This window comes from Centruroides vittatus, unplaced genomic scaffold, assembly GCF_030686945.1.
Source record: "Centruroides vittatus isolate TY-2023 unplaced genomic scaffold, ASM3068694v2 contig_1450, whole genome shotgun sequence".
NCBI classification, from domain to species: Eukaryota; Metazoa; Arthropoda; class Arachnida; order Scorpiones; family Buthidae; genus Centruroides; species Centruroides vittatus.
In genome coordinates, this window is record NW_027120902.1 from 97459 (window position 1) to 121115 (window position 23657).

General features: G+C 33.2%; 3 protein-coding genes across 4 annotated transcripts in view; 1 reads left to right on the plus strand and 2 right to left on the minus strand.

Annotated features, from left to right (window-relative positions):
- The window catches only part of LOC136968340 (ATP-binding cassette sub-family C member 4-like), a 60784-nt gene extending 59767 nt beyond the window's left edge, over positions 1–1017 (plus strand). The window contains exons 26-27 of one of the 2 annotated variants that reach the window (XM_067262342.1): positions 249–354; positions 476–1017. In XM_067262342.1, coding sequence (XP_067118443.1) covers positions 249–354; positions 476–820 — 451 coding nt within the window. In that variant the 3' untranslated portion in view covers positions 821–1017. The remainder of the gene's footprint in view (positions 1–248; positions 355–475) is intronic. The other variant, XM_067262341.1, reaches the window with a different exon arrangement.
- A 3391-nt stretch (positions 1018–4408) lies between these two features.
- Positions 4409–4924, minus strand: LOC136968370 (uncharacterized). Its single transcript, XM_067262384.1, has one exon. The coding sequence runs from the start codon at positions 4922–4924 to the stop codon at positions 4409–4411; it is 516 nt and encodes a 171-aa protein (XP_067118485.1).
- A 7075-nt stretch (positions 4925–11999) lies between these two features.
- On the minus strand, positions 12000–23400 carry LOC136968373 (retinal dehydrogenase 2-like). The gene is made up of 12 exons (XM_067262388.1): positions 23268–23400; positions 23094–23198; positions 22881–23021; positions 16734–16860; positions 16609–16670; positions 16294–16536; positions 16123–16225; positions 13669–13853; positions 12482–12804; positions 12337–12411; positions 12207–12246; positions 12000–12141 (listed from the first exon to the last, which is right to left on the minus strand). The coding sequence occupies exons 1-12, from the start codon at positions 23304–23306 to the stop codon at positions 12109–12111; spliced, it is 1476 nt and encodes a 491-aa protein (XP_067118489.1). The 5' UTR covers positions 23307–23400; the 3' UTR covers positions 12000–12108.
- Positions 23401–23657: the final 257 nt, after the last annotated feature.

Below are 23657 nucleotides of genomic sequence, written 5' to 3' on the forward strand. Positions count from 1 at the left end.
TATTTTCTACTTTAAACTCATTCTACAGCGCAACTAGTGATAAATGATTATAACTGTGATTCAACTAAATGCACACCATCATTCAGTTAGAATCATCACTGTTCCAAATAAGTGGCGTAAATTTACATTAAATACATTGATTTGTTTGTTCTCTACATTTTAGCCTAAACAAATGGAGTAGAATCTAATCCAATTAAGTAGAATCTACTGTATGTCTATATATATATATATTATTTTATTTAATGCAGGACTGATTCTTTGATACAAGAAACGATACGAGAAAAGTTTGCTTCGTGCACAGTTCTGACAATAGCTCATAGACTACACACAATTATGGATTCAGATAGAGTTCTGGTAAGTAATAGTCATGTGATTTCATGAAAATTTTCTTAAATTATCTTAAAATATATTGATTCTTATTTTATTATTATATATACAAATGTATATAGCAATAACTTTTAACGAATTTATTCAGGTTTTAGATGCTGGGAGAATTCAAGAATTTGATGAACCATATGAACTTCTAAAAAATAAATCGGGATCATTTTATAACATGGTACAAATGACAGGAGGTGCAATGTCGAGACAGCTTTACGAAATTGCTAAACAGACATATTATTTTCACAAAAGAAGAAACAAAATTAGTAATAAAGAAGAAAACAATAAAAATAATGTATTTGGTGGACTTGGAGGTGAAAATAATGTGATAGTTATGAATGGAATTGATTTTGAACCACCTGCTTATGATACTATTATTAATCCAAGAGATTCTTTTGCACTGGAATATGGAAGGTTCGATGAAGAAGTCACGGCGCTATAAACATAAATATATCGATTTAAAATTATAGCATTTTACTATAGCATTTCGAAAATGATCATACAGAACTATAAAATTTTATATATTTTTAAAACTTTTAATTTTAATATTCTTATATAGTATTTTGCTTTCTTAAAATTTGATCTCTTAATTCTTAACTCTTAATTCTTAAAATTAAAAGTTAAAATCTCAAACAAAATAGGCCTATTTATATACGAATTGTTTTGATAATATAAAAAAAAGATACTTCCTTAATAAATTAAACTATTATCTGAATTTATTCAGAGCTGTTTATTGATGAGAAAACATATTATTATAAACGCAAATAATAACTTCAAAATATTTCATTCTACATCTTAATAAAATTTATTTTTCTGGAAACTTTTCATTTAAGTAAGTGTTTTTCCCCATTTTTAATCTTTCCACCCTGTGGGCACTAAAAAGGTTTTTTTTCTATGCTCATTATGGGTTTGACAAGGTCCACGATGAGGGCAGCCGAGTGATGAGGAACGGAACAGACCGCCATAAAAAAATTCCTGGGGTTGTCCGGATTTGACCCTGGGTCTCCCACAGTAGTAACTGCTATGTTTACCACCATGTCAACTAGTCATTGTATAATTAATGGAAGATTAGAGATGATTCGGTATTATCATCAAATAGAATAATCAAAAATATATCTTTTAAACTAAATATGAGTACTCTTAATTTACAAGACTACATGATTATAACCACAAGAATCATACATGCATATCATTCATATTCATGCTTATCTCATAGTTAATAGGCGGTGCAACTGTTATTAACTGTTCTTCATTAGTGTATTAAATCATATTTCTAAACTCAAAATGGAAAATATTTTGTTTTTTAATGTATTTTTCAAAATAAATTCATGTTTTTGTTTAGTTTTTTAAATTTGTTTTTAACACAGCAAAAATTACACCAGTGCTAATGCCAACAACGGAAGATCTTGTATATTCAAATATATACAGGTAACCCCCGTACAACACGGAAGTTATGTTCCAAAAAATTGCCGTGTTATACGAAACAAAGAACTAGTACGAAAAGGGGGTTAGGTTCCAAAAATTAAAAAACATGCTATTATATTTTCATAAATAAGATAAATATCTTTATTAAAATTTTCTTAAGAAGTTATACATAATAATAATATAAACTAAACAATGTTTTCGTCGTCATCACTAAGCACTATTAAACGAAAATTTTTAATCTATGTAGCCAAAAAAGAGACACAACTAAAGTCTTAAAGTATACTTGTATAGGTGTGGATTGTCCCAACAGTCGGAGGACTAAGAACCGGTGATGGAATAAAGCAAGTATGGAATAAGGGGAAAACATCTGGCAACACTAAACTAGAAGCGTCGAGATCTGGCAACATTGAAACGAGTTTCGAGAAGGACTACGTGTATCGACAGAAGGCGGGAAAAGAAAATTTACATATTGTACTTAAGTACTAATAGTTCACGAAAATTATGCATGAAAATCTGATAGTACCGTACGCGCTCGAATGAAAAATGTCAAATGAGGTATATTTCGCACTTAAAAGCTTTATCACGTTTATTGAACTGTTGTACGAGGATTTCCCTAATTTAAAATTAGATAAAGTTCACTTTTAATGGTTTTTATTACATTTCATGTTGTACGAGGATTTTACCCAATTCTCAAACCGTGTTAGAGTGAATCCGTGCTATAGAAGTGCCGTGTTATACGGGGGTTACCTGTATAAATAAGGATGTTTGTTTATACACTATAAACTCCTAGGCGGTTCTATCAATTACTACGAAGCTCGGTAGTCACGTCTATATTCTTCTAACTTAGATAAAGTCATAATCCCACCCAAAATATTTATTGGATTTCTGTAAATTAATAAATTTCTATCTATATTCGATTTGCTGATTCACACATAGCGCCATCTATTGGTAAAAATTTAACTAAATAATAAAATATAGTTCTTAAAAATATATTCGGTATATTATATTCACTTAATTACTGCAACAATGATATAGCGCGAAGTAGACGCGCTATATCATTGTCGTAGTAATTAAGTGAATATAATATAATCATTACAGGTAGCACAGAGTATTTGCCTGAATGGATTCGAAAATGTTAACGTGTGAAAAGTCTATAGTAAGTATATAAATACTGTACAATAGAGCGTCGTTTATCCGAAAGCCGATCAACCGAAACGTCGGTTAACCCAGTGATTCTCGTGGGGGTCGTGAAAAATCTTTCGGGGAACGCTGAAAAATTGATGTCAGATCAATTTTTTTTCAAATATTTTATAAATTTACTATGGATTCATGTTTAGAAATAATAGAAATAAAAAATATATAAAATAATTTTTACTTAAATAAATTGTACAGTACATATAAATATTTTAATACGAGCCTAATATTCATAAATTTGTGCGCTAATGGGGAATCCCCAGAGTTCCACTCTCAGCCTAAACTATTGTCATTTGGAACGGTGTTCGCTAGCAGCGTTGCGTCTGTAGGCAAGTCGAGTTAGAAATAAGTAGAGCGTCGTTATCCGAAAACTGATCAACCGAAAGTGCTCCAGCCGGCAAATTTAATTTTCGCTAGTGCTATGGCGCTGCAATCTTTGGCTATGTCTTGGGCTACTCCATTAATTTTGGATCTGTGAATTTTATACTTGTAACAGATCCTGCTGTAGTTGCTGTGCCGTTTGCAATGGCGACTAAACGTAAACGCGTTGTTCTGTTTCCGATAAATTTAAAATAATAGATTAGTTGAAGTGCGATGATAGTGGATCAAGCTTAGCTCCACTTTTCCCGTGGCGACTTGTCGCCACAATAGCGACTTTCAGGACGTAGCGGCGATCGCAAACAAATCAGCGAAAAATAGCGAGTTTTGAATTTTTTTTTAATTTTGAGAAATATAAATTTATTTTTTCATTTTCAAATTTACAGACTTAATACCTAAATTTACTAGCGACGCACTACTCTGATTTTTATGATGATAATGGGATTGTAGCTGCACCCAATTTATAGCCGCCCAATTCATGACCAAGAAATAAGCATAATCATTTAACTCATTGATTGCACGATTATGCTTTTATGTCGTGTATAACAGCTAGAGAGGTAATTTTTATAACATAATATTCCAGATATAAATACTTTTTAAAACATATGATATTTTTATCTCAGATGTAAATTCTTCATAATCTGACTATTTACAAAAATATAACATTTTCGAGTCTATCTTTTAATCCTTTTACGCAACCACAAAAGTAACAGTTACAATGGCTTTGAAGAATGAAGGTAAAAATAGGTAAAAAATTCACAAAGTTTTAAACTTTCTGAATTTTTTATCTATTTTATCTTTGTTTAAGAAGTTTACTCTTCAAAGCCATTGTCACTGTTACTTCTGTGGTTGTGTAAAAGGATTAAAAGATAGACTCGAAAATGTGATATTTTTGTAAACAGTCTAAACTTCAAATTATGAAGAAATAATATCCTGAGTCATCACGAAAAATGTAAATTCTTCTTGAGTTGAATGTTTCCATCGCTTGTGAACCGTTAAATTTGAATTATTTGCAAATTCTCTCGAGCATCCGTCACACTGGGATGGGGCGGCTGATACACTTCTGATTAGGGAGCCTCAGACGGCATGTCCGCACGCAACCATCGCGGCCGGCAATCAGCTCTTCGATTACGGCTGTCCTCCACATCTGTCTAGGCAGCGATTCCTCCTTAAGAACAAGAGCTTCTTTACGGGGTGGTGGCAGTTTCTTCCTGACCCTGCAAACATGATGAAAGCTTTGTAAGTCCAGTAGATATTCTTTCTGCCATTGTCTCCAGAAGCTGTCGGTGATCGACTGTTGGTGACACCACTGTCTCACGAGGTCCTGAAGTGGGGGATGGTTGTTACGCTTTGGAAGGTCAGTAATACTTTTCCCTATCAAGAAGTGAGAGGGTGTGAGGGCTTCTGGCTCTTCGGTGTCATAGTTGTGTACCAGAGACCTGCTGTTGAGGGCGACTTCTACCCCGATGAGTATGGTAGACATCTGTTCTGCATTTACTAGGCTTTTCCCCAGTATCTTGCGAAGGCATCTCTTCACGCTCCCCACCATCTTTCCCAACAAGCCGCCTTCTCCACATTGAAGACCCAAGTGATACCATGGTGAGCAGGGTAGCGGGCAATCTTTGAAATCTTGCAAAGGAGTTTATTCTTTAGTTCTGAATAAGTGCTTACGTTTTAAGCACCGGATGATTTTATTCCTGCTTGTTTTAGTTTAACACGTACATGTACTGTACTTCATTTATTGTAACATTTGCATTCAGTAACCTTTTAGGTGTGGCAATACATCTGGATTTTCGAAGATATTTCAATTCTTTGAGCTTTTGATTTTCAATCTCCTTTTCATTGATGCTGTTCTTAGTGGATTCTAACCCTATTTGAGTCTTTTTCAAGTTTTTTGATAATGATGCAATCTCAGACTTCTGCATATCATTTTGCTCTTTAATAGATTTAATTATTGAATCCAATTTTATGATTTCACTTTCTTTTTTGGAAAATGTTTCTCCGGCCTTCATACGGGCTTTGCTTGTTCTGCTATTTCTTTATTCTTTTCAGCGAGCTGAATTTCTAAATTTTTCACATTTTCCTTCGGCTTTAATCGATTGTATGTTGTGGCATGACATGTATTAATAATTGAGGGATCAAAAACAGGAGCAGATGTGAGTTGGAGTGTATGTTGTATCGCTCTGTTAGCTGCGACCGTCATATTGGTCCGAGTTGGATTTGCTTCACATATCGAGATATGATGATTGCGGCCACATCGTCGACATGTTAGTTTTCCTTGTCGGGGGCAGTGTAATTTTGGTCTAAGCACAGAAAACAATGGTTAGTTTCGCGCAGTTTCCCTGCGCGGTCTCTCGGATTTGTTATAAGTGTGCAGTCAGAACTGAAGTGGTGCAGCATTCAAACGAAGCATCTCTCATTGTGATAACGCTTCCAATGCCTCGTTCAGTAAGAGTACCTGTTCAGCACCTTTGTATATGGCCTGGTTAGAAATGTTAAGCCTCTCCTTGAAGATATCCCCGAAGGAAGACATGCTTCTCAATGTCCGGTATATTTGAATCTTCATCAATGGCTGCTGTAAACTGTTCCCAGAAGCGTTGTCATTTAGCTATTTCACCTTCAAACGATTCAAGAACCAAGGCGGGAAATCCAGTGCGAGTGGCTGCCTGTAGTTGACTGGTAAAGGAAGGGGTCGGGACTGATGGGGCTTGCAGGAGTGAGGTCGGATATGGCGTTCCTACGGTCGAGAACTCGTTGGACTCTAATCACAGCAAGTCTGGCGGATTCTTCCGTCTTCACAGGCAGCGGCGTCGGTTTCGTATTCCACGTCCTCGAGTTTTTCGTGAATGGCTTCATCTAATATCTTTAATTCCTGAAGCCATTCGTTCAATATGTCGCGGGACAGTTCAATTTCATCAGACGGCATCGAGTCAAAAATGGCGTTGATCTTTGCCGATCGTCTTTGTTACGGATGTCCTTACGGCATTGTGGCGGCATCGGAGCTTGCTCAATTCCTTGTTGGAATTTGAATTCATTCTGGTTGGAGATGTCTCGGTCATATTCGGTCGACGGTGACATTTGGGTAACGAAATCCGTTCTGCGAACAACGAAGAAGACGGGCAATATGGCGGATGAACGTACTGTACGTACAGTACAGTACGTGGCGGTATAACGGCTAAAGCATGTAGAGATGAGTGGTACGACAACGGAGCGGATAACGGTGGTAACAAGTAAATTTCGTACCTAACGGCGTCGGTTCTGTCCAAATTCGGGTCCAGGGAAGGTATCGATAGTATCACTTGCGGAAGCGATAGTATGAGCGGTAATGTTCAAGTTAAGGCGGGAAAGTTCTTGATCGTCGAGTCTCACAATCCTGGTCACGGCACCAATTGTGTTGTGACTATACGCAATAACACAGAAATAGATGAGACTAAGAACAATACACCTTATTGTTCGTTCGGAAATAGATACACAGTTAACGGTGAAACATCGGTACCAAAGAGAGCGGGAAAACGGTCCAACGACTCTCCGGTCACGTGACGCACTAACTCCTCCTTTTTTCTGTTGAGGGGCGCCCTCGTCGTCGCATCCCTCATGCCACAATAGCGACTTTTAGAGGGACGTAGCGGCGATTGCAAACAAAATCAGCGAAAAATAGCGAGTTTTGATTTTTTTTTCAGAAATATAAATTTATTTTTTTGGTTTTCAAATTTACAGACTTTTCTCCAATTTATAGCGCTCTCTGGCAACGACTAATATTATTACGATAGACAAAATTGTAATTCTAGATGTTTCTACAGTGTGCAGAGCTAAAAATCTGTAAAAGTAACATTTTGTAACAAAAATAAATCTGCCCGGTAAATTTTTCAAATTGCTGAATTGAAAACGTGGTAACTCCCCAATAAAATCTTAGTCCCGAGGTTATAAAAGGCGTGCAGTAAATCTATGATATTTTCTGCTTTATAGTCGTACGCATATGTGGTGTATACCACAGTTGCATTGTCTGAATCAAAGAAATGCCTTGCACATTTCCAAATGTTGAAATATTATTGAAAACTTTTTAAACAATTCCCTCAGTTAATGCATCAGGAGAAAGGTCGGTTTCTATTTTAAAGCGGGTAAAAATTATTTAAGGAGTCGATACACTATGTATTCTAGACACTGTAGCAGTATCTATACAAAGGCTTTTAGAAGCTTAGTCTTCTATGTATCTTGTTCACAGGTCTTCAAATACTTGACGTGCCGGTACGACGCAGTCAAAGACATTTCATACAGCTGACAGAGTTTCAGACAGCCTGCATCACTGGGATGAGGGAAGCAGGATGGCAGTTCCCCAAATTGACTGCCATCCGAATCATTCTGACCTGACCAAGAGATGGCCGGAGAATCGAGGTTAATAAAGAAAGAAAGAACGAAACCTATCACTATCTAATGAGAGCATATTCGCTCGTTTGGTAAGCACTTGAGCGATCTGCCTAGGAGGTGCTTTCCAGGAGGTTATTTTAAGGGTAACTAGCCCCTATTCAGGCGTTACAGACGTGGAGAAAACCCAGAAAACTCCACTTGGCCAGCCCGTCATGCCGAGGCAAGAACCCATGACCGAACTCCCACTGTTTATGGCAGTGATGGGCAACCTTTTTCTATGTAACGGCCGCATTTCAGGACTTTTGAACTGACGCGGGCCGCATACAAGAGAAAAGAGGGGAAAAAAATGTCAGTAAATCACAATTATTTATTCATATATAATTATAAATTAGCATAGGTATAATTAATTTAGCTTCTGGAACTGATGTAAACGTAATATATCGGAAATATTTCGTTAAATATTAGTCACTGCTAGTTTCGATGTGATGTAGCCGGTTTCTTGTTTTAATTTTTACTAAATTTATTGCAGAAAAACGATTCACATACATAAGTTGTAGAAAATAACGTTTGAATTTTTGCTGCATACTTCCTTAAGCTGAGAAATTGATGTAGAGTGGGTGATCGGTTAAAGAACATAATCCGTTCCAAGACTGTTCGTTATCCGAACTGTTCGTTAACCGATTATCGATTTACCATAGATTTTTATGGGAATTTGATTAATTCGTTCTGGAGACTCCAAAAAATAAAAAAAAAATATAGGCCTATACTTTCTTACTACATTTATTTATATATAATAATAAAAGTGCATATATACAAAGTCATGCATTTTTATTAGTCATGTGTTTTTCCGTTTATTTGGGGTTAAAGAATCTTTCCAATGTCGATTGCTTTTCTCTCTTCTTCAGGATTTTTCGGAAGTAATTAATAGCATTGTAATTGTTAGAGATCCCCAAGCTTATTAACCTCAACTTGGTTTGATGCCATTCTAAGACGGTTGTTCTGACATCCTTCCACTTTGTCAAAAGATCTTTAATAGCAGATATCGGATAATCCTCTTTTTCAGAAGAAAACATATCTCGCCGAGTTTCTTGGTGTTTTTCATTCGAGTTCGTGGCGTTTCCCTTTCGTAAGATTCGTTGCAGGTTCCATTGTGATCTTTTCAATGTTCTTTATTTTCTCAGATGTGATTTTTGTACTTCCCGTGCTATTATACTCTCACCTTTCGAAAAGAAAAAACCGACGCAAAACTTCGAGTACACGCCCGACAGTCTTGCAAATACTACAAAAAAATTGTTTCTGTCAGAAAAATAAAAGGCTGGAATTACAAGAGAGAGTTTCAAAGATCGGTGGAATACTATCCGATCAGTATATACCGGGTTGAGCGTCGATGTTGACGTCTCCCGCACTCCGAAAGGTTTCGAATTGTTACCTGAAGACAAAAGAAAATCAATCGGTATTCGTTATTTTCTGTCGCTTCTTTTTATGTTTGTTCACTGAAGTGTTCGTTATCCGAACATGTGTTCGTTGTCCGATCATAAAAATCTTTCACGAAAGTGTTCGTTATCCGATCTGTTCGTTAACCGATCACCCACTGTATTTATTCATATTTTATGCGACGCGGGCCGCAAAAAATATTAATGCTGGCCGCATGCGGCCCGAGGGCTGCAGGTTGCACATCCCTGGTTTAGTGAACGGAACCGCTTGGTCTGAGAGCATCTTCTTTTATAGTGTTTGAATCCGTATTTTTCAACGAAAATCTTTATTAATTATTATAAAAATTAATTTTAGTTTATAAAACAAATGAAAATTATCTTAATATCGTTACTTATGCAAAATTGTATTTATGTCTCTAGAGAAAAACAATTTGCTTTTGATAGGTACACAAAGCATTTCTATAACTAGAGTAAAATATAGAAAAAACTTATCTAAACAATGCAACTCTGACATTCAAATTTAAGAACAAAATATCGAGGGGTATTAGGCCTACTGAATGCAGTATATCTTAAGAATGTGCGTAACGATAATCATCTCATTTCGCGTGTGCAGCGACACGAGGTTGGACTCATGAAAAGAGACAACTGTATGTCACTTAGCATTTGTGGCGAATCAAATACGTAGAGGACACACTGCCATCGGTTTTACAGCACATTATGTCCATCGCTGTGGTTGAATGCCTATCGTGAAAAAACGATGTGAAGAGTACGTAGGAAAAAAAATAAATAAATAAATACATTAGAATAGACGTTAAAACCCTAATTAAAATATTTAAAATGAGTATATTGATAATTAGCTACATGATTTATTAGTAGTAATTTCCTTCAACCTTCTGAGACGTTTCAACGAAATATCAATTTTTCAATCAATATACATCCTAAAAAATGTTCTATCTATACAAGTTTAGCTTTTTCTAAAAATATCTCCAATGTCATTATCCAGAAAATTTTACAAGAAAGTTTAACAGAACTCTCTAGTGTGCATGACTAGTGTACTAGCCCCCTTTACGTCACTCGAGATTATTGAATGGTTTCCACTTCCCAGGACGAGGTCCTTGAGATTGGGTTTTGGGAAGATGTATATTACGGTTTTATTTACAGCGACGATGCATGATATGTAAATGAATGGATTCGCCGAACAGATAAGATGATGTTACAATTGCGAATGTTATCATGGGAGTGTTTGTAAGGATGTGTTATAGTGAAACAATAAAATCATCCATTTATAAAATTCTGCCGATTGATATATTGATAAATATTTACCAATTTTATCCCAATCAACGTAGTATAATTTAACTATGCAGTATCAACAAGATAGGTACTACAGCGTCCGGGTCCCATGTCAAATGCATTCCATCAAGACGTACTTTTGGGAACTCAACTTCCGTACGAAACGCTTCCAATCGAAATTCCTCATCCTTACGAAATGGGAAATGATAGATCCCAAAATAAAGATTTACATGCATTCGTTTCATTAGTACGAATACGAGTGCGAACGTGAACGATTCGAGATAATCTCTTCTCGAAGCAGATGCAAATCACGTGATTTTGTCACGCGTGTTCGTTTCGTTAAGTCAAAATCATTTGTACTTCAATGCTTTATTATACATTTAAAATTGAACGATTTTCTATATAGGGCTTGATAATATTTCTCACATTAATTTTCCATACTGGCTTTTAAATTTTCAATGAGAGGGATTTTTTAAGTGTATGAAGAATTTTTACTTTTGGCTGTTATATATAACATAGAGAAAGTATAGCAATCGTCCCCCAAAATTTTTACACTTTTGGACTTAGGGGAGCTTGAAACAAACGTCGAAAGAAAAAAAAACAGAATTGGAAGTTACTCTGTATGTATGTTAGTACGTGCATGTGGGGAGCCCGATTTTGTTCATCCACTTCGAAGCTCCTGTGCCCTTTGTGAAAATTTCTGAAATTTTGCAGTGAGGTTTGTGCATTAGAGGTATTAATACTATTAAAGTTCAGTGGTTGAAGATTGAGGGGCTGTGGAGACTGTGTCATATCTCGAGTCGGAGTCGGACTTAATGAAGATTTTATTCGTTATTAGTATTTGCAATTTTTCTTATAAAACTCATCCTTACCCACAATATTAAGCTTTTTGCAATTTATAATAATTAATAATATATAAATCTTTCTAAATAAAATCTCATAACAGATTGCGTCCACAATTTTCAAATATGGCAGGGAAATTTACATAATTCGTTGCTGGATTTATATATATATATAATTATATATACGTAAAAGCGATTTTTGTTTTTATAATCTGACAAAACTAGCATAAACACATTTACTTTTCGAAATGTCGTTCAAGTAGTGACTACATGAATGATACTTAAACTTGTCTGTAAACAATGTTTCGTTCAAATCCATTATCATTTTTTACCGCTTCTTCAGATTTATGCAATGATGTTCAGATGAACCAGATCAGACGTAACGGGGATTCAGATTTAAGAGAATTGCTTACGATTAATTAGGCTCATCTTTTAGTTTTTCAGCTCCATCTGTAAGGTTAGAGAAGCCTCTTCTAATGTATGTGGCTTATAGAATTGAGTTCGTTCCCAAAATTTGATCAGTCGATTTTAATCAAATTTTTCAAGATCCCGAGTCCAAAAATATAAAAATCTTGGGTATCATTTTTTCGATTGCCATATTTTCCCTCGGTTATATATAATAGCCGGGAATGTAATATTATTGTGTAAAAATAATTTCATAAGCACAGATGCATTTAAATTAAATCACTAACACTTACTATTTTAAAATGTATACTTTAATCTACAATTAGTAATAAGTTGATTAAATTCTTATATATTCCAAAATTTATTACTGTACAAACGTACACATTAAATTGAAGATATTATGAATTTGCTTGCGGTATTTTCATTGTTACCTATAATATACAAATGCATGATTTATTAAAAAATGTATAATTATTAAAAAATATAAATCACTTACAGTCTTTATTTCTGCAAATGCATGCATTGCGTCTATTCCTCTGGAAAATAAAACATATTTGAAGATTAAAAAATATACAGATAACATCAAAATAGAAGCTTACAGTTATTTACTAATAACGTTTTCAAACCTTTCTCTTCCTATTCCTGACATTTTGTAACCTCCGAAAGGACATTGAGCAGGCAATTCGAGAAAGCAGTTTATCCTAAATTATGGCATCGTTTATTTTAAAATGTATAAAAAATTATCTAATTTTAAAATATTTTTCTCTTTACCAAACTGTTCCTGCTCTTACTCCTTGCATAAACATCATTGCAGTATTAATATCTTTAGTTATGACTCCCGCTACCAGGCCATATTCTGTATTGTTAGCTCTTTCAATGACTTCTTCTAGAGTTTTGAACTTCATTAATTGCTGTACTGGTCCGAAAATTTCTTCTCGAGCAATTTTCATATGATCTTGTACATTAGAAAATACGGTTGGTTTTATATAATAGCCTACATTACCGAATCTTGTACCGCCACATTCTAATTTTGCTCCTTCCTTCTTTCCCGATTCAATAAGGTCCAAAATTTTATTGAACTGTCGTTCATCAATCTAATAAATATTTCAATAATTAGATTTCCCCATTCTCTTATATTTACGTTATAATAAAATTGAATTGATAAAAGTCTCTTTAAACCGAACAATTGCTTTAAACGGTAGACTTTCTTACAGCTTATACAGGCTTTAAACACTTTTATTGTTTCACTACATATGCATTTCGGTCCAGTGTTGTTCTTCCTGGTCCCTCCTCAGTGCTACAAAATAAATTTATTTATTTAACAAACAACGCGAGTAGAAGACATTATAAAACATTATAAAAAAAACTATTAAGACTATCCCATCATACCTCTAGTTCTCCTGATGTTCTTTTACACCTGTACGGTACCTTTATTCACCGTACAGGTGAATAAAGTACCGTATTATGTTTATTCATACTAGTATGTATAAACATTTAAAATGTATTATGTTATACTTAGTCGGGTTTGTGAATAATGTTAACAAGTAGCATACATTTATAGTCACTAATACAGCACCGAAGTAACACGCTGTGAAAAATGTGTAACAACAACAAATATGCGGGAGAACAGATACGCAAAAGTACCGTACAGGTGTAAAAGAATATCAGGAGAACTAGGGGTATGATGGGATAGTTTTAATAGATTTTTATGTCTTCTACTCGCGTTGTTTGTTAAATAAATAAATTTATTTTGTAGCACTAAGGAGGGACCAGGAAGAACAACACTGGACCGAAATGCATATGTAGTGAAACAATAAAAGTGTTTAAAGCCTGTATAAGCTGTAAGAAAGTCTACCGTTTAAAGCAATTGTTCGGTTTAAAGAGACTTTTATCAATTCAACATATTGTGCAGTGTCATTACAAAATTCAATAGTTATAATAAAATTTAAAATTATTACTTGAGGGCCTTGTTCGCTTTTCTCATCGAAAGGATCTCCAACAACTCTATTTAAAGCTCTTTCTCGACTTTTCTTAACAAATTCCTCGTATACACCTTCCTGAACAAATATCCGAGTTGCTGCACAACAAACTTGTCCTTGGTTGAGAAATGTCGATTGATGGGCCAATTCTACAGCTAGATTTACTAAAAAAATCATTTAAAATTATAATTTTTATAATTAATCTTAAAATTCTTTAAAATATATAGAGAGAATTGCTTAATTTATATTAAATTTTTATCTTTATTAATCAATGATTATACTATACAATCACTAAAATAACCAGATCCGACATAACGGAAATTCAAGTTAAAATTTTAAATGGATCACTGCATATTTTAATAAACTTTTGCTGTTCGTACTTATATATTAAATTATAACAAACATATATAAATTATTAAGTCAGAATTTTGAGTCCAGAATTAAATTATTTTTCCTATATTTAGAATTTGATTAACCTTAAACTTTGAAATCCTTGAGAAAGGAGGCCTCTTTGGGTCTCTCCCTGGTTATGCCAGTGCACTAAAACAATGTTATGTAATAAAATGAAATTACTTTATGCAAATTAATTAGCAATTTTGAACATAGTTCAAAGTATTTTTACATTTTTATCGGACCACAATGACCGACTAGATAAAAACCACTGAACACTGGTAAGTTGGTCGTGAGTTCACGCCTGACCAAAAGGCTGACCATAGGGAGTTTTCTGGATTTTTTCACGTGTTTAGAACCTAAGTACGGCTCAGTTTCTCATAGAAAGTTCTTTCAAAAATTTTTTCCTCTTATTTCTAATTTTATAGAGAATAATTGAACATGAATTATTGTCATCGCCATCATCAGTTGTTAAACACTTCAATCTTTTCGACTTCATATTCTTGAAAAATGTAAATGTAATTAATTCATACTAAATGTAAATGAATGGAAAATTTAAATATATTAATTGATATAAATTTAAAGAAGACTATAATTATGATAATGAATTGCTTAACTTTAGTCCTAAAAACCAAATTGCATTCTGCAAGAGACGTATCATAATAAATAAATAAATAATATCTATAATGAATTATTTTAACCGCTTATTTTAAATGTGGTTAAAATATTATAGTTATACTTAGAAATGGAAAGTATAAATATTCACAGTTGAGAGTTTCTCCTTTTTTTTTTATTACTCTTTCTGCCTTGTGGGAACTAAGAGGATTTTTTAAACAAGCCCATTATGGGTTCAGCCAGGCCCACAGTTGGTAGTGAAAGACGGGGCCCAACATATCCGGTTAGATCATCCCCGAAAAATTCCCGGAGTTTTTCGATCCGTCCAATTATACTATTTAATGAATAAATCTAACTAAATGTAAAATACTAATATATAATGTAAATAGCTATAACGCTATAATATAATTACGTAAAGCTATAACTCTGGCAGACAATAACTATACACTTTTAAACTTACACTCTAAGCACTTGGACATAGCTCAACACATAAATAACATAGACACACCACTATGCAGTCATGGGTCCAAAAAGCACTTCATGGCAGGCATGCCTATGACTTAGCTCAGGACTATGTTGACAAAACTGCATCAAACTACTGGCTGACTAGGGGATGTCTGTTTGGAGAGACTGAGAGGTTTATGGTTGTCATTCAAGATCAGGCCATAAACACTAAAAACTGTAGAAAACACATCCGGAAGGATACATCACTAACAAATGACTCTTGCAGAATGCCACATTCTGCCAGAAACAATACAACATATAACTTATGGTTGCAGACTCTTAGAACAAACAGACTATTTACATAGGCATAATCAAATAGCAATTACAATACACCAACAGCTTGCACACAAACACAGATTATTAAACACCCAGATACCATATTGCAAATATACTTCATGGGCAGTATTAGAAAATGACACAAAATATACTACGACGGAGCCATAATTACAAATAAAACAATTCACCACAATAGACCTGACATCATTCTCATCGACAAATGCAATAAGATAAGCTTATATAATAGACATCTCTGTTCCAAACACTCATAAAAATTGCTCACACTGAAAAAATCAAGTACACTCCACTCGCTCAAGAAATAGGGCAGCTGTGGAGGATGGATAAGGTATTTATTGTACCTTTTGTCATCTCTTCTACTGGTGTTATACCACATACACTACATAAAAGCCTATAAACATTAAACCTTAATAAAAACATATACATGGTACTACAGAAAGCTTCAATATTGAACACATGTTACATTGTCAGAAAGTTTCTAGGTGTTGACACGCATACCACTATCACAGCTTAATGTTATACTTGTTTGGGTAACTATGCTTTGACTTTAGTCCGGCATAGCACTTGGCACCAGTATCAGCTGAACATAATGATGATAATAATAATAATAACAAATTGTGTCAAACTTACAATCAGCATCAGAAAAAATCACTAGTGGGCTTTTACCACCCAGTTCTAAAGTCACTCTCTTTAAGTTAGTCAGTCCTGATGCTTGCTGAATCTTTCTTCCAACCTAAAAAAATCAATGATGATACATTTTTTAAACTAAATGTATTAACGTTATGAATGAATCATTTATACCTGAACAGAACCTGTAAATGAAACTTTATTGACATGTAAATGACATGTCAAAGAAGTACCGGCTGTCTGCCCATATCCGGGAACAATATTTATGACTCCTGGTGGAAAACCAGCTTCAACAATTAAACCAGCTACATATAAAGCAGTCAAAGGCGTTTGTTCAGCAGGTTTAACCACAACGGTATTTCCAACAGCTAACGATGGGCCTAATTTGTTAGCTAACATGATCAGTGGAACATTCCACTGAAATAGAGTTACTAATGTTAATAAGAATCAAAAGTTTTATCTGATTTTCTAATTACCGTAATAACTTACTGGGAGAATTAGACCGCAGACACCAACAGGTTCCAATCTAGTAAAGCTGAAGACATTGCCATCTATAAAATTATATTCATGATTGAGCCTGCATCTTGATATTAGAGTTAATGAGGGATACTTACCCGCTGGAATTGTTTTTCCATGAATTTTATCGGCACATCCTGCATAATAGTAAATTGTGTCAATTGTCATTGCGAGATCCCATTGTGCAGTTGCATAGGTTTTCCCATTATCGAGACTTTCTAAATTCTAAATAAATTATTTATTATATCAAAAATCTGCATATATATACTGTATATATATGTTAGACTTAGGACTTTTACAGTAACATATATATACAGGGTGGGAAAGAAAGTCACTTAACACCCTACAGAATATAAAATGTAATCAAAGTTAATAAGTTAATTCGCTCATGTCAGGAACACATTAGACCAGTGATTCTCAAACTTTTTCGATCCACCGCCCCCCTTGTTCCATAAAGTTATACCCAACGCCCCCCGTGTGAGAAAGGATTGGAAATATTCTTAGGAAAACTTTTCTATGAATCTCACACTTTGTGCCCTTATCGTACATTGTTCTCGACATCTGGAAACCATTAAATGCAATGTTTCCTCTTATCCGTTTGAAAGAGGAAAGGGAACTTTTACCTTTGATCACCGTTCAGTACCCTGCCTCCAGCGCCCCCTAGATTTACTCACCGCCCACAAGGGGGCGTTATCGCCCACTTTGAGAAACGCTGCATTAGACCAAAGGAGAAACAGATTGGTGTGTGTTACACGCACGGCCGCCATTTTGATAGCGGCCATATTGAATGCAACTCCGAAACTAAACGGGAAGGAGGTCTTGCGACACATCATTTAAGATCAGAATTTCACAAGGAATTGATTGCTGAAAGATTTTATTGACCTACATCGAACGGTTACAGAGTTATGCACATTACATGATGAGCTCAATGTACATTCTATATTCTGTAGCAGGGACGTTAAGTGACTTTTTCCCCCAACTTGTATATAATAAAGAAAATATCAATACAAAGTGTTTCTAGATTTCAACGAAAAATTTATATAAGAGCTTTTATTGCAATTTTTAAGTGAGTGTTTAGATTTTAAGCGGTTGTTGTAAGTGAAATATTTTTGTTTACCTCGACATCTAAAGCCGCTCTACACACATGGGGTGTTTACCAAATCCAGAATGACGAATATATGGCGAACACTTTAGTAGTGTGGACGAAGTTTGTGGTAAATTTTTTCCGATTAGCCTACTGTACCCGAATATTTGCCGTTTCTCACTCAGAGTCGGTCACTCACATCAAAGTAGACAAATATTCGTCTATTATAGTCGATCATATCAAAAAAATTTAGACGGATTTTCAAGTTTGAAAGATTGTCGTATGGCAACTTTAACATTTACGGAACGCAAGGAAAACATCCGCCCTTATTTAAATATGCTTCTAATGAAATTCGCTACGTGTATGAATTTTAATGATTTTTACTTGAAACTGGTGCTATAGAACTTTTGATAAAAATCATTAGATCTTTGATATGCACCAAACCAAAAGGTATAAAAAGAGATGCTGCCTGAAAAATAATTTTAATTTTACTTCCCTGTTGTTATAACATAAAACGGAAAAGTACTGAAATGTAATCGTGTCAAATTTGACCTCTGAAATTTTTTAAAATTTTTATTTATTTATTTATTTATTGCAAATCTCGACGTTTTGAGACCCCTGAACTCAAATATGTCAAAAATAAATGAATAAAAAATTCCCGGGATAAAAATATATATAGTATATGTGTGTGTATATATATGTGTTGGGTCTATTTTTTTTTTTTTTTTAATATCTCAGGATAGAGTAAAGTTTAAGAAACGAAATTTAGCTTGTTAACTTGTATATAATGGGCATTGATGCTATTAAATTTTGGAGTACGGAATTCAAGAAGGTGGGGGATAATTTAGAGAGAGTAGTGTGTCATATTTTGAGTGGTGTCCGACTTAATGAAACTTTTACTCGTTATTCACCTTTGCAATTTTTATTAAAAGTTCCTCTCTATCCTCAAATTAAGCCTTTTTTTTCATTTTTTATAATAGTTAATAATATAAAAGTTATTAGAATTATTAAAAAGTTATTAAAACATAAGAGATTTCCTCATTCCATTCTGTATAAATCATTAATATACAAGTCATATAAATAAAAAGATAACAAAGATAACAAAGATATTCTTATATAACTTGGCTATCAATGTATAAATCTTATCGTAGACAAGATTTTACACACTGTTAGTAATTTGTAGAACAATTTTCTAGAATCATAAATAGGCTATTTGTGATTCTATTTGTGATAAATACAGAAATTTTAATATCTTTTGTGAATAGAAATGTTTATAAACAAAGGCATTTTTAAAACGTTTATAGGCCCACAAGTGAAGATTGAATATAATTAGAACAATATAATCTTAAAGTTTGTCTAAACGTATTATGTTAATTAAAATTTTCTAAAGTTATTATCAATTAATCTTTAATCATTTTGAAGGCTGGTCTCCAGCTGATCGCATTCTATTATTTAGCAACTTTGCTATGTAGATTAGTAAAAGGGTAAAATATCTAATAATATAACTATGTAAAATTAATTAAACAATTAATTTTTACAAGTTTTACCGAAATAAAATATATAAATGTTATTAATTTCAAATTCGAATGATTGAGTTGCATAGTTTTATCCTTGCATAGCAAGCATAGTTTTACCCTTGACCTCTTTTACACAGAAATATTTACACTGATTTCTTTTATTGGTAATTAATGAGTAATTTTTGCTTTTGAACATTATGTGCAAAATATTAAGATTTAATTAAATAGCGGTAATATTTAAATATCGTGCTAAACTTAAAGACTATACCCAAAAAAATTTTTTATTTGAGAAAAACTGCTTTCTCTACGGGAAATCAATCTAAACTCCATTCTTTAATCCATTTTTATCTTTTAATCAATTTTTTCCATTGATATTAAAACCGTAATAATAATTTGAACTAGTTTAAATCAAACTACGTTTTTACACAGATTACTTTAAGATTAAAAAAAAATTAATCTAACTCTCCAAAGGCCCTCCTAAAAACTCCACCCTGATCAAAGTACACTGTATACAGTATTGTAAAATATATACTTTGATAAGAACTTGTTTAATCTCTATTATTTAAATTATAAGAAAATAGAAAAAACAAAACAATATTTTCCTCTTTCGACTAATCTAAACCATAAAATTTATTTACTTTTCATTCTGTAAAATTAAAGAAAATAAATTACTACTTTACAAATTATATTGCCACTCAGAGTAGCCTAAATTTTAAGATCTGGCTGTTTTTTTACGATTTATTTGAATACGTGTAGCAACAATTAGTCTTTTATTAGTTCTTTTATTGGACTTTATCCCCTGACTGAAGCAGTCAGAAAAATATTTAATTCGAAGTTTGACGATTTCTTTGTATGATTGTTCTTCCGACTTCTTTCAATATGGAGTTCACCAGTGGCGGAGTGGATGACAGACACATCAAACACTAGTTGCGGATTCATGCATGACCGCCGGGTATTCTTCGAGTCTTTCCTATATAAGTTAAAGTCTTTCCGGGAGGTATCCCTTCATTGGGAGATCGCCCATGTTTTCGTCGCCTTATCTCCTCAATTCAGTCCAATTCAGTGTGTGTGTATGTGTGTGTTGATACCATCAAATTTTGGTAGTTAAATGTCAAAGGGTTGGGAGATAGAGGGGAAGTCATGTGTCATATCTCGAATGGTGTCGGATTTAATGAGAATTTTACTAGTTACTGACATTCACATTTTTTTAAAACCTTACTTCTACTCCCAAAAATCCTTCAACGAGTTGCTTAACTTTCCCGGCAACATTTGATAGTGCCATCTGTTATCACATTTTATTTAAAGACTTTTTTATATTTTTAACTACAGTAGCCCCTCGTTATATCGCGCTTGTCGGGAGACAAAGAAAAAGCAATATAACCGAGTATTCTAAAAATTCTGGGCTTTCACTAATATTACTAAACAGATACATGCTATGGAATCTCTATTCTCTATTCTTTCATCATGACTTTCTGATATAAAATAAGGTTAGTTTTGCAGTACTATATTTTATTCATGGTTATATCGTATTAGGCCTAAATATTACTTTCAAACACCTATTATATCTAATCTTATCAATTTGTTCTATTTGCTTCCTTTATAAGTTTGCTTTAAAATTAACAGTCTTGTATAACAAACAACTTTTTCCTATATTTTTTCGAAAGTTATAGGACTATTCAAATGTGACGACCGAACTGGGGAGGGAGAATACGTAAAAATTTTGCTATAGATTGTGAGGGGATGGGGCTTAATCTATTAAAGCCTTACAGATGAATTGAAAGCCTTACAGATGAATCCTTGAAGGAATAATTCTTAATTAATTAAATTTTTTTCGTTGAAAAAACCCAAGGCATAATCTCGATGGTTCATTTTACTATCACTGAGCTTCTCTATTGCCGTGTATATAGTTTATTGTTTTGTTTATGAAAGAATTAAATTTTTCAAAAGTTAACTGCTGTTACAGATCACCACTTTCACTATAAGTTATAAAATAATTTATCGTTTTGGTAAATAGTATTTTCATTTATAAAAATGGCTAATTTCTTAATTGCCTCCTACTAATACTCCTTCCGTACAACCCTTCATCATTCATTCATATGAAATAATACTTATAATACGGTATTTGTTTAAATTTTATCATTAGACATAAATACTATACATGTATAAAAATAAAAACAGAAAAACAATGAAACTAATGAAACCCGATCACATGGTACATAAATGTACCATCCTAAAACTCAATACTGAAACTTAACCATTGTAAAAAGTGATCATGAACTATTGAAAATGGGTGCGATTAATTTATTAATGAAGGAGAAGTATAAAATTTTAAGAAGAAAACTCATGCTTTAATGAATTTGTCAGAAAATGAAGCAAATAAACGAATCTAACGATGCACAGAAATATACAGTTATATGTAACACGAATAAAAGCTGGACGAGGGGAGACACCGTGCCACACAGAGAGATAGCACACCAAACAAGACGGTGACCTATGACCAAAAAAATGTGAAGCTCGCCAACATAGCGCCGTCTAATACAAAATATGTCTTAATGACTTAGCACACAGGGATTACATTTTTACTTTCTTTCACAGGATAATAAAGAAACATTCTACGATTTCATTTATTCAAAAAAACGATAGCTAACGGTGCCCAGGAAGACGCAAAAGGGGCCCGCTTTATCCCGGCCCTCATACGAGCTCTCGGGAAGCCATGTATATAACATATTAACCAGTCTAGGAGTAACTTAGTATAATGTTAGTAGACACTTCTATGGTAAATTAGTGAATTTCACTTCCCCTAATGTCCTATTTTTAAAATTTGCCTTGCCTTAGCAGGAAATGTGAATAAATTAATGTACTGTAGATCTATTTTACAGAAATGCTTGATTTAATATAGGAGGGGTGATCAAGTGTGCCATCAGCGTGGGGTGTATGAAAATTGGTGACAAAATGTTACACAGGGAGGAAATGAGCCAAAAAAAGACTTAAAATTGGTGATTTCATGTTTCAATAACCTCATTTTGTTCCGTTACTTAGTTTACTTTCGTGTCAATAACCTAAATATTTATATCGCCTATTAATATTAAAGCAACTTATTTATTTTTTAAAAAATAATAATTCCTGGATCTATACGATTTAAAAAATATATAAATGTGTATAAACGTGTACTTTTGTTAGATCATAAAAGAAAGCTTTATATATTTATGTTTGTTGATAAATTTATTATTAAAATCTACTTCTAATTTAACGTTTTAAATGTAATAAATAGATCAAGAGCTTAAAAATATGTGTATATACAGTAATCACATATATATATATATATATATATATATATATATATATATACTGTATATCTAATTAAACAATTCAATATGTAAATAGGCCTGTGTAAATAGTCAAAAGTTTTCACGATTTTATTATAATATAAATTGAATTCGTGTTACACGATTGAATTCGTGTATTTATTTGTATTATATTAATTAATATTATTAGACACGTTTATGAGATATTTTAGAGCTTTAAACTTTTAGATTTGACTGCATCAATTATCAGTGATAAAACTTTAAACGAGGAAAAAGTTGATCGTTCTTTAATTTTATTCAGCGACTAACAATATAATAATTTATTTAATTAAATCTTACCGCCAAATAGTCTCTATCTCTTTCTATAAGTTGTGCCAATTTGTATAATAACTTGCCCCTGGCTGAAGCATCCATAGTTCTCCATACCGATCCCAATTTGAAAGCTTGTTTAGCTGCTTGTACAGCCTTATCAATATCAATCTAAAAGTATAATTTATTAGAAAAGGCTGAGGAATGTTATATATCGATTTATAAATTGTCAATGATACTTGCTTTATCACCTTCTTGAACATCACAAATTTTTTCACCTGTACTAGGATCGATAGTCGGGAATACTTTTCCACTTACAGAATTTTCCCATTTATTATTGATGAAAATCTGAAATAAATTAAATAGCATCATTAGCAATTAATAAAATTCAATAAAAGTATTCGAAATTAAAATTACTTTAGTAAATTTGATAGGTATATTTCGATTTGGTGGCATATCGGAATGGTGTTTTCTAGTTAGTAAGCAAGAATTACATTGACAAGCGTATCGAGATCTTTCGTAATAAATGTAGTGCGCTTGAGATATTTTTAGCAAAGGGGATAAAATAAGCTTATAAAAAATTAGTATTGCGTTACAATTAAAAGATTTTATGCTAATAATTTCTTGTTTATCTTTCAGGCATGTAAATAGAATGTTGCTATTATTATTCTAATATAAATGCATATTCTTGTAGGCCAAATTAGCTGAAAAGGAAAGGGCATACGACCTTGTCCAGTAAAATTAATTAATTTTATTTATCTTATTAACGATTAATATTCGTGTACAGTACTTTACTGGTAATTCAAG